This window comes from Melitaea cinxia, chromosome 9 (assembly GCF_905220565.1).
Source record: "Melitaea cinxia chromosome 9, ilMelCinx1.1, whole genome shotgun sequence".
NCBI lineage: Eukaryota > Metazoa > Arthropoda > Insecta > Lepidoptera > Nymphalidae > Melitaea > Melitaea cinxia.
Window position 1 is genome coordinate 13,478,792 of NC_059402.1, and position 14,712 is coordinate 13,493,503.

At 36.1% G+C, this 14,712-nt stretch overlaps 1 protein-coding gene across 1 annotated transcript in view; it reads left to right on the plus strand.

The window, feature by feature from the left end:
* The window catches only part of LOC123656412 (probable cytochrome P450 49a1), a 31,492-nt gene extending 17,272 nt beyond the window's left edge, over positions 1 to 14,220 (plus strand). The window contains exons 4-10 of the mRNA XM_045592101.1: positions 7,018 to 7,112; positions 7,437 to 7,547; positions 8,441 to 8,593; positions 10,021 to 10,230; positions 11,511 to 11,658; positions 12,487 to 12,726; positions 13,400 to 14,220. Coding sequence (XP_045448057.1) covers positions 7,018 to 7,112; positions 7,437 to 7,547; positions 8,441 to 8,593; positions 10,021 to 10,230; positions 11,511 to 11,658; positions 12,487 to 12,726; positions 13,400 to 13,717 — 1,275 coding nt within the window. The 3' untranslated portion in view covers positions 13,718 to 14,220. The remainder of the gene's footprint in view (positions 1 to 7,017; positions 7,113 to 7,436; positions 7,548 to 8,440; positions 8,594 to 10,020; positions 10,231 to 11,510; positions 11,659 to 12,486; positions 12,727 to 13,399) is intronic.
* The last annotated feature ends 492 nt before the right edge of the window (positions 14,221 to 14,712 follow it).

Here is a 14,712-nt window from a genome sequence, read left to right on the forward strand (position 1 = left end):
TTGCGACCAAGTTATTTTTTATCTAGTAAAAGATAAATGAATCATTATTGTACTGTTTTGCGTTATCATTACAACGTACTATCATTTTTATTTCATTAAATTTAAATAAACGTAACCGATTTTACTAGAACTTTACACTTCGGTTAGTAGGCCTGTCTGTTTGGTATAGGCATGTGTTTTTTTTTTTTTGAAAATATTGACGGACATCTATTGTCAAAATGGCCTACATGAAGCCTGATTTTCGGTTTTCAATTAGGTTGTATTTTTTATATGTCAATCGCATCATTTTATAATGGGTGCACGAATAGTTTTGAGATATCTCGAATATTAATAATGTGTGCTATAGAACACAATTACGTAAATAACTAAAAATTCAACGTACCTACCTTTTCAACAACTAATATATACAACTTGTTGAAAATGTATTATCGTTAGCCATAAAATTATTTGCCGAGTTTATATGTTATGGACTTTATTCTTGACAAACTTGTTTATCATAAATTGACGTAATGAGAGGTCATGTTTGTGTACAAAATATAAGATTGATTGTAATAACGGTCTATTAAAATGTATTTATTACTGTGAACTAATCAATAGCGACATTTAAATTTGATCGCCTAGTCCGATTTAATGACATTTTAATGAATGCGTATAAATAGTAAAGAAAAGAGGATTTGTTAAAAATATATATTTTATCGTTGTAGGAATGAATGAGCTTAGATAAATTTATATGCATAAACATGTACAGGTAGGTATATTACATATTTGTAACTTATTAATATTAGAAAAAACACTTTTTGTCTTTTTTTTTCAAAATAAAATGATAAAATTTTAGACTATTCTCAACATCTGCATTCCGAACGTAATCCGATTGTAATCTTAACCGATTAACATTTATTCTATTGTAAAATGACAATGGTTGTAATAATTATAATTATAATAATAATAAATATCTACTGAGGCAAAGACAGATATATAAATAAAGACAATATAAAAGTTATTGTTTACTTTGTGTGTAATTGTTGTTCGTCTGTTGATAAACAGACATTAGCTACAAATTAGTGATACTAAAACATTTACAATTCTAAAAATATCAGAATAGTAAAAGTTCGTCAACCTCATAACAAAAACAACAAACAAAGACGATATCAGTTTAAATAGTTAATGAAACAGTTACCTAATTTAAATATATTTACAAAGATATTGTAAACAATGTTAAAATCATAATACATCAACTGCTACGTGCTAATCGCTACCATCCTAATACTTAAGCTATCTCTCTGATTTACGTTCCATTGTTCGTCTAAAACTGTGATAATTTACACGTGACATACAGCAAATAATCATAGCATTTTTGTGGGATAAAATTCATTATTTAATTGGTTGAAATAGAATTATACATTGTACTGTTTTAATGTTGTTCCTACAATTATTTGGTATAACGGCTTTCAACGTTGACAACAGAATTCTCTATTTTCAACATTGACTACTTAATTATTTTAATTAAGCTTAGTACGAAATTTTATTTTAACCTATAAATATTATTTTTACTTTGACGGTAACATAAATTTAGACATACAAGTTGCACCTCGCGGTTTCACCCGCGTCTTTGATATCCCGTGATCCCGCTAAGAAGAAACCTATGAGTTGAGTTATCCTTTGTGTTATTACACTATCTAGAGCTATCGACGTACTATTTTTATTACAATTAATTTTGTATCTTTCGCGTAAATGTGTAACAAAAGTCCATCGGTCTATCCTCACAAACCGTCTCATTTATAATAGGTACTACCCGATTAGAAATTTTTTCGTCTTCCTTAGAAGGACCGGACCGGGCATGCCTGATCTAGACCGGATAAGGTATGTAACGCAGAAGATATGTCTGGACCTGATCAGGATGAGATTAGATTTCCTGATCGGGTCCAGATCAGGAAATCTCATATCATCCTGATCAGTCGGTTGTAACCGGTCCTTTTAAAAAACACGAATGTATTTTCTTGAAAAAATTGTTTAATAAAAAAAAAGCGAAGTGATATTATAAATATTGTTACGAATACGCAAGGAAACTAGCGCCATCTAGCGGCAACCATTGAAACCACACAAAGACAGCGATAGCATGAAACTCTCTACTCAATACTAGATGGCGTTAGAGGTACTACTGTGGAACTATATAGAAGTATAGTCTCGAAAACCGGGTACATGCGCGAACTTTCCAGAATGGTCTGGGCCTCGCGTCGGCCGATATAAATAGCCGCAGGTAGGCGAGCGAGTGCAGTTCAGTTTGAGCGATCTTCGAGGCGACTTCAAGAGTGAAAACTAGTGATCAAGAGTGGTACCAGTGAAACCTACGACATTGGCTACGACTGAGGACATCGTGAGTGCTTAGTGTTTGAACTTAGTGCTTAGTGTTTAAACCTAGTGCTTTGTGTTGGACCTAGTGCTAGTGAATAAAGTCTTGAAAAGAGTCAGCAGGTCTTTCTCTCCAAATCCTTCGAACCCTAACACGTAACAACTGGTGTCAGAAGTGGGATTTGGAGATGCCATTGACTCCGAGAGAAGACTTTAAGGACGTCAAGGGCGTCAGGACAAGGGCGCAACGAGCTGCGGAGGCCACACCTACTGGGGACCAAGCTCCGCCCACTGGATCCGCCCACCTTACCACGTCCACCAGCGACATCGTAACTTCTACAGACTCTCAAGTGGCTCTTCAATTAGGAAGTTTAATTAAATTAATGGAGCTGCAAAGGGCTGAAATTCGTGCTTTGCAAGAATCACAAGAGCAAACAAGTTTCAAATTGCAAGAATCACAAGAGCAACAAAAGGCTGAAATTCGTGGTGCTTTGCAAGAATTACAAGACCAACAAAAAGAGCTCCAAGAAAAAACGCTTTGGGCTGTAAAAGATGTTAGTGACGCGGTGACTAAGCTTCGAAAAGATGTCGACGTAGTGGAAGAACGAGTTACCGGGTTAGGATTGGATCTTGAAAATGTGAAAACCGGCCTCACTGAACTACAGAAGAGAGTAGTACGCCTTGAAACCATGGGAATCGTGATGTCTAGCGGAACTACCGTAGTGGCGCAAGGACCAAAGGTGAAAGTGCCTCCATACGACGGCACTACTTCGTGGAACGCTTATCGTCGACAATTCCAGGCTGTTGCTATTGCCAACGGATGGACGGAAGAACAATGCCTGACCGCTCTCACTGTTGCGCTCAGAGGGCAGGCTTTATCGGTTCTGGAAGCACTGCCACATACAGGAAACGGGTTCCAAGACTTGATGGAGGCACTTGAATCCCGATACGGGGAGCGACACCTGGAGCACGTATTCCGTGCCCAACTGCGTGACAGAGTCCAACGCTCAGGGGAAGGACTACAACAATGGGCGTTGGAAATTGAGAAACTCGTCAGAAAGGCATACCCAGGAGCAGACACCAAGATGGTAGACACGAATATTGTTCAAGCATTTGTCGACGGAATCAAAGACCTGGAGGTCAGAGCTGCAGTGAGGCTTCGTCACCACACCTCGTTAAAGGAAGCATTGGCGCATGCTTTAGAGGTCGAGGCTGTTCGCCATGACATACGGCAGACCCATAAGATCCGCGAGGTTTCTGAGGAAGTCAAAGAGGCGAAGGCTCCCACGAAGAAAAGCTATGGAGTCATGTGCTACAAGTGCGGCGAGAGGGGCCATCTTCAGCTCAACTGTCCGCAGAAGAAGACCCAGATAGCAAGGATGAAGAGGATCGAGGAACAAATAGAGGAGCTGAAGAAGCAAGGGGCTTCGCCCCCTGCCCGGGATCAGGAGTATGACTTCAAGACGAAACACCACAGTGGAAAGATGCATGAGAATGCTGACGCACTCTCACGAAGGCCGTGTTCGGAAGACTGCAAACACTGTGTTAAGCAAGAATCTAATGAAGTAACATTAAAGCTAACTAGAACAAGTCCTTTGGGTATCTGGGAGAGTGATGCTATGAGGGAAGCTCAAGAAAGAGATGACGACCTTCGGCACATCATCACATGGAAGAAACGGGGTGACGTAAAACCAATCTGGAGTGCGGTTGCACCCACTGGCGCTGTCACTAAGGCGTACTGGGCTCAATGGGACAGTCTGATACTTCAAAACGGAATACTCTACCGGAAATGGGAGAAGACTAACGGCAGAGAGTTCCACCTTCAGATAATTGTCCCAAGAACGAGAGTACCAGATGTTCTCCGTGAAATACATGATGGCGTATCAGGAGGTCATCTAGGTGTCAAGAGGACGTTAACAAAAGTGCGAGAACGATTCTACTGGTTGCATTGTCGAGATGATGTACAGGATTGGTGCCGCAAATGTACTACTTGCGCTGCTGTAAAAGGACCACAGACCAGGAGCTGTGGGAATCTGCGATTGTATAACGTCGGTGCACCGTGGGAACGAATTGCAGTTGACGTAGCGGGGCCATTTCCTGTAACGGAATCGGGAAACAAGTATTTTATGGTCGTCATGGACTACTTCACCAAATGGCCCGAAGTGTTCGCCATACCAAACCAAGAAGCTACAACAGTTGCTTCTAAGTTAGTCGAAGAAGTGATATGTCGCTTTGGCGTGCCTCTAGAAATCCATTCCGATCAGGGCAGGAACTTCGAATCGCAAGTATTCCAGGAAGTGTGCAGAATTTTGGGCATGCATAAGACGAGGACCACCGCGTACCGTCCACAGTCTGATGGAATGGTTGAGAGATTTAACCAAACCCTTGAGAGGCATTTAGCGAAATTGGTAGACGACAAACAAAAAGATTGGGACAAGTATATACCGCTCTTCCTTCTGTCGTACCGAACCGCCGAGCATGAGAGCATAAAAGCTACCCCGGCGTATGTCAATTACGGTAGAGACTTACGAATACCAGTAGACCTATTGACTGGAGGGTCACCGGAGGAACCAAATACCGTACAAGACTATGTCAGTCATTTAAGGGAAAAAATGCGCTATATACACGCCTTGGTTCGGGAAAATGGTTTACAGTCAAGCGAGAACATGAAAACCAGATACGACCGGAAATCGAACACGGGCGGCTTCAAGGAAGGGTCACTGGTGTGGCTGCATAACCCAACCCGCCGGAAAGGGAAATCGCCAAAGCTGCAGACCAAGTGGGACGGTCAACACGGATACAAAGTGGTTACCCGACTGAATGATGTGACTTACAGGATTCAAAAGCAACCAAGAGGGACATTCAAAGTGGTACACATAGACCGTCTGGCGCGTTACCATGGCAGTAACAACGATGCTCGGGACGAGCATCTCTAAGAGGGGAGTAGTGTTACGAATACGCAAGGAAACTAGCGCCATCTAGCGGCAACCATTGAAACCACACAAAGACAGCGATAGCATGAAACTCTCTACTCAATACTAGATGGCGTTAGAGGTACTACTGTGGAACTATATAGAAGTATAGTCTCGAAAACCGGGTACATGCGCGAACTTTCCAGAATGGTCTGGGCCTCGCGTCGGCCGATATAAATAGCCGCAGGTAGGCGAGCGAGTGCAGTTCAGTTTGAGCGATCTTCGAGGCGACTTCAAGAGTGAAAACTAGTGATCAAGAGTGGTACCAGTGAAACCTACGACATTGGCTACGACTGAGGACATCGTGAGTGCTTAGTGTTTGAACTTAGTGCTTAGTGTTTAAACCTAGTGCTTTGTGTTGGACCTAGTGCTAGTGAATAAAGTCTTGAAAAGAGTCAGCAGGTCTTTCTCTCCAAATCCTTCGAACCCTAACACGTAACAATATGTTACTTAACATTATTTATTTCCGTTTATTTTTGCCAATGTATTATGTATTTATGTTTTTACTTTAAATGTCAACTATTTTTATTTATTTTTATACTATTAATTAACTATTCTTATTAATTATATTTTATTTATAAACTTCTAATAATTAACTACTTCTTACTACTTACGACTGCTCCACTGTGTTGAAATGGACTCCCTGCTAGACTGTCCTGATAACTGTATATACTAAGTGCGCTTAAAAACATTGATAGCGCGATTCAGGCTCAGTTCACGTATTTCTTTCAGGTTATCCTGATCTGGACCGGACCGGGTCCTGATCCAGTATGCCTTACCATACTTGATAATATTTTACATCAGGCTATCCTGATCTGGATCGAACCGGGTCCTGATCCAGTATGTCTTACCATACTTGATAATATTGTACATCAGGCTACCCTAATCTGGATCGGACCGGGTCCTGATCCAGTATACCTTACCATACTTGATTATATTTTACATCACGCTGTCCTTATCTGGACCGGACCGGGTCCTGATCCAGTATGCCTTACCATACTCGATTATATTTTACATCAGGCTGTCCTTATCTGGACCAGACCTGGTTCTGATAGAGCTTGCCGGATCTGGCATGCCTCATTCTATTCTGATCCGGTCCAGATACATGATCTGGTTGAGCTTGACCTTTTTTCTAGTGTGGTAAATAGTTTAGTACATAAAAATCATGCGGTTTTTCATTCAATGTCTGTAGAAATATTCTACTAACTAGCCGTGCCCACGACTTCGTCCGCGTGGAATAGTGACTTCGGACAGCATTTTGGTTTATTTTAGATTATAAACAACGTGATTCTTTAAATTGGCATAACTTTTTTTATTTATAAACCAATAGACATGAAACAAATACTAAATGTTAAGTGAAGCTTACCACAATATATCAGAGAAAACCACATCTAAATCGGATAAGCCGTTTATCGAATTAGCGTGCGCAAACGCAGAGACAAACAGACGAAAAGACAAAAATTCTAAAAATCATTGTTTTGTGTGCTATTTGCGTTGATAAAGGTCCCAATAATATATTTTCTCATATAATATATATTTTCTCATATATCTTCCATGTACAAACAGCGACCCGATATATTTTTATTATATGTATTGATATGAATAATCCAACTGCTTTTTTAATTACATTTGACTTTGTTTAAATAATTTCTTGTTATAGTAATCAAGTTATATATTTTTATCGTATTGTCCACAGGTATATGAAAGTAACACAACTGAGCCTCCACAATGGTTAGGATCACCTTTAACTGAACAAAGGAAGACTGCAGGGACACGATGTCCTATGGAAAGGTAAACATTAAAGTGTCTAAAAATATTACTCAGCAAGATTTATTTGTATAGGGTTAATTTGAAAGTTATTTAGGAAGGTGCGTAGTGTATAATAAAAGAAGATAAAATATTTATATACTCTGTTCGAAAAACCTAAGCCTTAAAATCAGACATTAATATGTTTGTCTAAGTAAGGCTATGACTAACGTCAAGACATATCGATTACCTTGAATTTGATATCCACGTCAACACATACTATAATTGATCATCGATGCGTAACATTATGTCCCTTATAAATGAATATAGAGGCATATACGTGAGTATAATAAATAAATATTTTCACAGTCACGAAACCAAAGCAATTTGGGCGGGTATAAAGACACTGCTACAAGATGGAGCTCTTCTGCGAAGCTATGACAAGGCCTTCGATGATATTGCTACTGATGCAACACTGAGGTGAGCATACAGCTACAATAATTACGATATCATATATTTAGACATATTATAATTTTTATCACTTATTTTCTTTATTTCAATTTAATTGCAAAAATCTGCAACATATTAGTAATTTAAGAAAAAATTAAATTAAATCTAAAATTGAATTAAAATCGTGAATACTTTACAGCTAATTTTAAATAAAGATAATAAATTCTGCGGTTAGTATAAACTAATGAAAAAAGTTTCCACACCCTTAAGTTGTCTGAAAGAAATCGCTACTAATTAGGTATAAGCGATAAGACTGTCTTATTATGCTTCTATTGTATATAATTAAGATTCTCTTTACGTAATAAAGTTTTGTATTTTTCGCATTTTGTATTTATGCGCAATAAAGATTTTTTACTATTAATCTAATATATAAAATTCTCGTGTCGCGGTGTTTAGGTATAGTTAAACTCCTCCGAAACGGCTTGACCGAATCTCATGAAATTTTGTGTGCATATTGGGTAGATCTGAAAATCGAACAACATCTATTTTTCATCCCCCTAAATGTTAAGGGTAGTCCACCCCTAAATATATTTTTTTTATTTTTAGATAAATTATTTATTTTTATTTTATTACGATTTAGCATTGAAAAATACATACAACCTTAAATGTTCACCCTTCTACCACCAACCCCTATTTTTAAATAGCGTTTAGCGGCAAGATAATGTTTGCCGAGTCAGCTAGTAGTAAATAAAAACTAAATTATTTCTATTACCTAAGGTTATCTACGAGAAGTTGCTTAAAGTAATAAGACCGCCTTTGCATGTTGTCTGTGCGTGCCTTTCTTTTTTGTGTGTAAATAATGCGTATCTGATTGTATACAATATCCTAATTAAATAAATTAATACGAATAATTTTTTTTTTAGACTCGGTGAACTGAGGCACGTTGAAAACGCCCTGAACGAAGAGTTTGGAACAGAGATATATCGTTGGGCGATAGAAACCATCGGATGTATGATGTTTGGCATTCGTTTGGGTTGTCTAGATGGTCAAGTGCATGTTCCCACCGAAGAGAATAGGTAAGAATTAAATATAATTTACCTTTATATAAATCGATTACAATTTTTTTTATTCATATATGATTGTTAAACATAAATTATACGAATAGTAGTAGTAACATTACTCGAAAATAACTGTGTTTGCTCGCATCGACAAGTAATGCAACGTACGTCGACAAAAAAATTGTTAAGTAAATACGCGTTATCAGATTACTCAAAATGAAGCAATCGTTTCTCGATCAATTTTAACGAGATCATAAGATAACCATCAGCTTTCGATTAAAATAAGAATCATCAAAATCGGTCTACCCAGTATAAAGTTATGAGATATACAACGTAGGTCGATGAAAAAGTAGTCAAGTAAATACGCATTATTAGATGTAACTTGAAAAGTATCTACTTGTCAGATCTCAATGAAATGAAAATGGGACTACATGACAAGTACCTTTCGACTAAGATAAAATCATCGAAATCACTCAAATTTTCTAAGGTGACGTGCATTAAAAAAATGTCGAATTGAAATCTTTCTTTTTTTGAAATCGGTTGATAAAAGAAAATTTAAAGAAAAACAATCCTTATTTGAAATGACGATAGCGTAACAGTAAAAGACGTAAGCTGTAATATACAAGTGTATGCAACATATTATAGCGATTAGTAATTTATCAATTCAAATGCAACCCTGTGTTTGTTTCAATGTCGTAATATCGACAGACACTAATCTTTATAAACTTTAAATTTTTTTAAAGAATAAATCGCTAAATTGCTACCAATTTAAAAATAAATTTGTAAACAACTAGCACTGTACATTGAACTTAAACATAGTTTTAGTTTTACTTGTATTTTTTGGTTATGAAATAAATAGTTTAACTAAGACACATTAAATTATTTCGTAAATCAAAATCACTTAATACGAATTATTTCGTAAATCAAAATCACTTAATACGACAACGTAAAAAAGTTTAGAGTTATCATTCAAAGATAAATAAAAACCATTTAATATCAATCCATCAATCAATCATTGCATCTTAAGTTAGAATTTCCAAGAGCTGAATACTCTTTGGAATTCCTGAGGGTGTGCTGTAAAATCGATTACCGTAAAGCGTAGAAGAGCAAATTTCTGTACATATGTACGAGTATATTGATGGTTGCGTCCTGGTCACTGTGTGCTATTCGTATATCCATTAAGGCCATAAGGATAAAAATAAGTAATATTTATGCTCAAGTAGTAGGCTGTAAAGTTCCACGCTGTGATCGAAACAGTTATCATAAATGTTGACAATTAACTAAATCTATATTACATTTTAACCGACTTCAAAAAAGGAGGTTTTCAATTTGATTGTGTTTTTTATATTGTTCATTCGTTATGTAATGATAATTCATGATAATAAAATGTAATAATTGTACGTGTTGTTTCTTTCCGATATAATTATATATTATTTTCATTGTAGAACACCAGAAAGGACATCAATGGACGATGAAATTCAAGATCTCTGTTCCCTCTCCAAGCGTTGTCTCACAGAACTGACGCCTGCTGAAAAATTTGTGAGATGTTCGCTTGAAATAGCAAACGAGAGCTACTTGGTACGGAGCGAACGCACCTTGAAACCCGAGTCGAAACCCTTTAACGATGCCTTGAAAGCTATCGATAGGCATTATAGGTGAGTTCTAGTAACGTACAACTAAACGAACAAGTATTTTTAATTTTTTTTAAATTAGCAGATGTATAAAAACTTGCTGCAAACAACGTAAGGTGACAATAATTTAAAAGGGATAATGAAAAAAAAGTCTACTTGTGTAAACATTGTACATGAATATTCTAGAATAAATCGAAAAACGTATAGCTAATAAAGCGCAAAACTCGTAAAAGGCGAACCGATTCTGTTTTTAATTTTTTAATTTTTGTAATACTTTGTCATCACTTTGGCCTATCACAGTCCACTGCTGGACATAGGCCTCCACAAGTTCGCGCCAAAAATGGCGTGAATTCATATGTGTTGCCCATAGTCACCACGCTGGGCAGGCGAGTTGGTGACCGCAGGGCTGGCTTTGTCGCACCGAAGACGCTGCTGCCCATCTTCAGCCTGTGTATTTCAAAAGCCAGCAATTGAATAGATATCCCGCCATCGGTCGGCTTTATAAGTTCCAAGGTGGTACTGAAACCTTGTTATCCCTTAGTCGCCTCTTACGACACCCACGGGAAGAGAGGCTGTGGCTATATTATTTACTGCTGTAATCACACAGCTTTAAATAATTTGTATACGGTTCCTATTGAAAAAAAATACACAGCAACATTGGAAAATTTCAAAAAACTTTACGATTATTTAAACTTTAAGTTTTTACAATTCGCAAGACAGGAATTATTTTGAATTGTTGTTTGTTGATTCAGTTAGTTAGTAATTAATATCAATTTCTACAACCGTACCCCCGATAATACATATGTAATTGTCTGCGGTAATCAACAGTTTACAGATAAACACATATGACATCTGTTCGACTCGAGTTGCATGATTATTACCAGTTATATGTGCGCTAACCACAACTGCATATCATATTTTATTATATAAAATCAATTTATAATATTAATACATAATAATTTAGCAATACAATACAATCATTGCTTAGAATTCTCACACATAGCATTAGCTATGCTAATGTTATGTGTCCAGCTATGCTGTCTGTCCAAGAAATTTTTTATATATGTATTTGAGAAACAATTTTTGTATTACACATATCTAATTGTAGATGTTCAAAATTAGATAAAATAACGAACACCATACAAAATAAAAAGTCCTTAGAACAAAGATATTTTTTATTCAGCCGAAGTATAATATAAAAATAATTTTTAACTTACTTCTTAAAAAAATTACTATCCCTACAGTTTATTTAAATCACAGGCAAAGCAAAAAAATCAGACCATGTTTAAATCAACTTTTTTCAGTTTGACCGACGATTTCCTTCTCAAAGCGTTGAATGAACTTAACAACGACCAGCTAAGGCCTGAACAAGAACTTCTAGATAAACTGAGGCTATTGGAGAGGCGGATTCTGCCTCTAGCTGCTGATGTATTCCTGGCTGGAGTAGAACCTGTAAGTTATAAGGATAATACAACTAATTTTAATTTAACCCAAAAAAGTGCCTTTTCGTTCAGCATAATCAATTTTCTGTAAATCGGAACTGAAGATCTGTATGTGTTTGTCTGTAGTAAATAAGAACCTCAAAGAAGCCCAAGTCAACAAAAAGACGACCCAGGAGCGTGTTGTCTGGAGGCACATGATACGGAGGGCCGACCCCAAATAAAATGGGAAAGAGCCAGGCAAAGAAGAAATTCGTTATTTTTCTTCTCGAAAAAAAAAATATTTTATCGATTAACAATAACTTTAAAAACATACATCTTGTAAAATAAGTATCTGTACCTCTAATTTGATTAAAGTAGGGTAAATTATGCAAAACAAGTTTAAAATTGAAGGTATTATAAATAAATTAAGCATAACTGAAATGCTAGTCATAAATACGATAAAATGACTAGCTGTGACCTGCCGTTTCGCACGCATTAATTTAAGGAAAAAACGTACTGAAATAAATATACACCCTATTATATATTTTTCAATTTGAGCCTGTACTTCCTGAGATAAGCATGTTCAAACAAACAAGCATATTATAAGGCTAACTGTAATAGAATTATCATTACCTTATTATCTTCCTATTATTTTTTATAAAATTATACTCTACACCTACACCGTCAATATACCATCTCCTTTGCCCTAAGGTTGCCTGGAAGAGATTGCTCTTAAGCAATAAGGCCGCCTTTTGTACATTTTTTTTTCTACAAATTATTGCGAATGTTGCTAGCTTATTTTATTTGTTTTTGTGTACAATAAAGTGTTAAATAAATAAGTAAATAAATACCTTTCCAGCTAGCCCAAACAGCCGTAAGCATGTTCTACCAGCTCTCATTACACGCGGCTCGCCAACAAAAAGCTCATGATGAAGTGGTCTGGGCTAAAGCCTCTAGAGATGAGGGTCTGGATATACAAGAATTACCTTACATATCTTCGTGCGCAAGAGAGGCAATGAGACTGTACCCAGCCACTGGAGGTGTTGTTAGAAGGAGTACAGAAGAATTGGTCGTTGGTGGTTATGAAGTTCCTGCTGGTGTGAGTATATTTTGTATATAATATTATTTTTAATTTCGGTTTAGAAACAAACAAAATTTAATATTGTTTTGTGCTACAGCCAAGCTATTTTCTTCTAGTAGGTACCAAAACTTAGTATTTGTATTCTTCTTTTATCACCTTTTTAAATATGACTGCCCAGTTTCTAATTTTTCATTCTTACAAACTTTCACTTGACTAAAAGGGATTGAATTATGCCTACCTATTGTAAAATTTAATGATTTATTTTACAATCAATAAATAAAGTTATCCGCCAACCCGCACTTATATGGAGAAAGAGGCCAATGCCCATCAGAGGCATGTTACAGGTTGAATCGTGAGATAAATAGTTTTGTCGTATCATACTGTTCTGTTTTTTTTTGCACAACGCGTTTGCGCAATGGTAACAGCACCGCTTTGTGACTGTTGCGCTGGCGGTTGTGGGTTCGATCCCCGCACGTGGTAAACGTTTGTATTGGCAATACAGATGTTTGTCGTGGTCTGGGCGTTTGTGATTGTTTACTGTGTGTGTTTCCGGACCTCCAACACAGGGAATAATCCTACTGGGGGCCGTTGAGTGTGAAATGTTTATTTATTTATTTATTTGTCCTAATCTAGACTCATAAATTATATTTAACTGTCTTAAATAATTACAGTTGCTTAATTTATTTCACAGGTAGACATAGTCCTTGCACACGGCGTGACCAGCAAATTAGAAAATGAATGGGGTCGTGCCAAGTCTTTTATACCAGATCGCTGGTGTAGTCAGGCTTGGGAGCCTCTCAGAGCCTCAAGGGCTCACCCAAATGCCTCGATGCCCTTCGGACAGACCTGCCCAGCCACTGGCATTGTCGGTAAAATGCTTTCCAGCTTGGCCACTAGGATTCTAGACAAGTATAGGCTAGAATGGCATGGACCAAGCCCAAATATTGTTACGACAGGAGTTAACAAACTACAACCGCCATACTATTTTGTACTACAAAACGCGGCTTAGTTTAAGCTCTTGGAATAGTTCCAGTTCCGCCAGTAACTGGTATATTTGATGTTAGCTTTGACAGCTACAAAGATACAGCTCAAAAGTTTTTTCGTAAATTACCTTTATAATTAAATGTTACCAAAAATACTTAAATGTATATTTAAAGAGAATGTTTAACTCTACAAAAGAAAATACCAATAAATGTATCCAGCCCGCTTAGTTCACAAACAAGAATTTTTTGAAACCTTTTTTTCGCTCTCCTGTAATATGATGATTTTCGACTTATATCGCTTGTCACAGGAGGCAAGGAATAATGACTTTGCTCTTTTCTGATCTATTCTTAAACTTATACTTTAAAAAATGGTAGCTTATAGTTTTAAAAAATGCCAGATACTGTAGCAGCCAAGCTTGTCAATTGTGCCAAATCTGGCATAAGTAGTTGAACAATCAATAAAGTGTTGTTTTGATAAATGTGTGATATATGTGAACAATATGTGATATATACCAGATAATTGTGCGTTTGTTCGATTTTTTTTTATTTGTACGATGACTAAAATATAATTAGAATAAATTAATATTGATACAATTATTATAAAAAATCACGTAAAAAAGTTTAATTTAGAAATAAATTTTTAGAATATTTTTTTAATTTCATTCTTATATAATGAAATAAGTAATTCAATAACAACAGATATTGATTTTTGTATCAAATAATTATTCAAATATCACAATATTATTAAGTTACTCAAAATAAAAAAGAAACAGTATTTTAAAAAAAGAATTGGCTAAAATCTAGTCTCATGTATCATAATTTAAATATAGAAGTTTATTAAGATTTTGTTATAATAAAAGTAAAAAGTAAAAATTGTTTTATTAAAAAAATTTAGTGTCCATTTGTAAACTTCAATAATGTAGTGTAAGAAATTGTATAATCATTCCATTGTTTCATTTCATTATTTTATATTGAAATAAACGATAATTTTAATATTTTTGGTACTTTTCATTTATCTCAT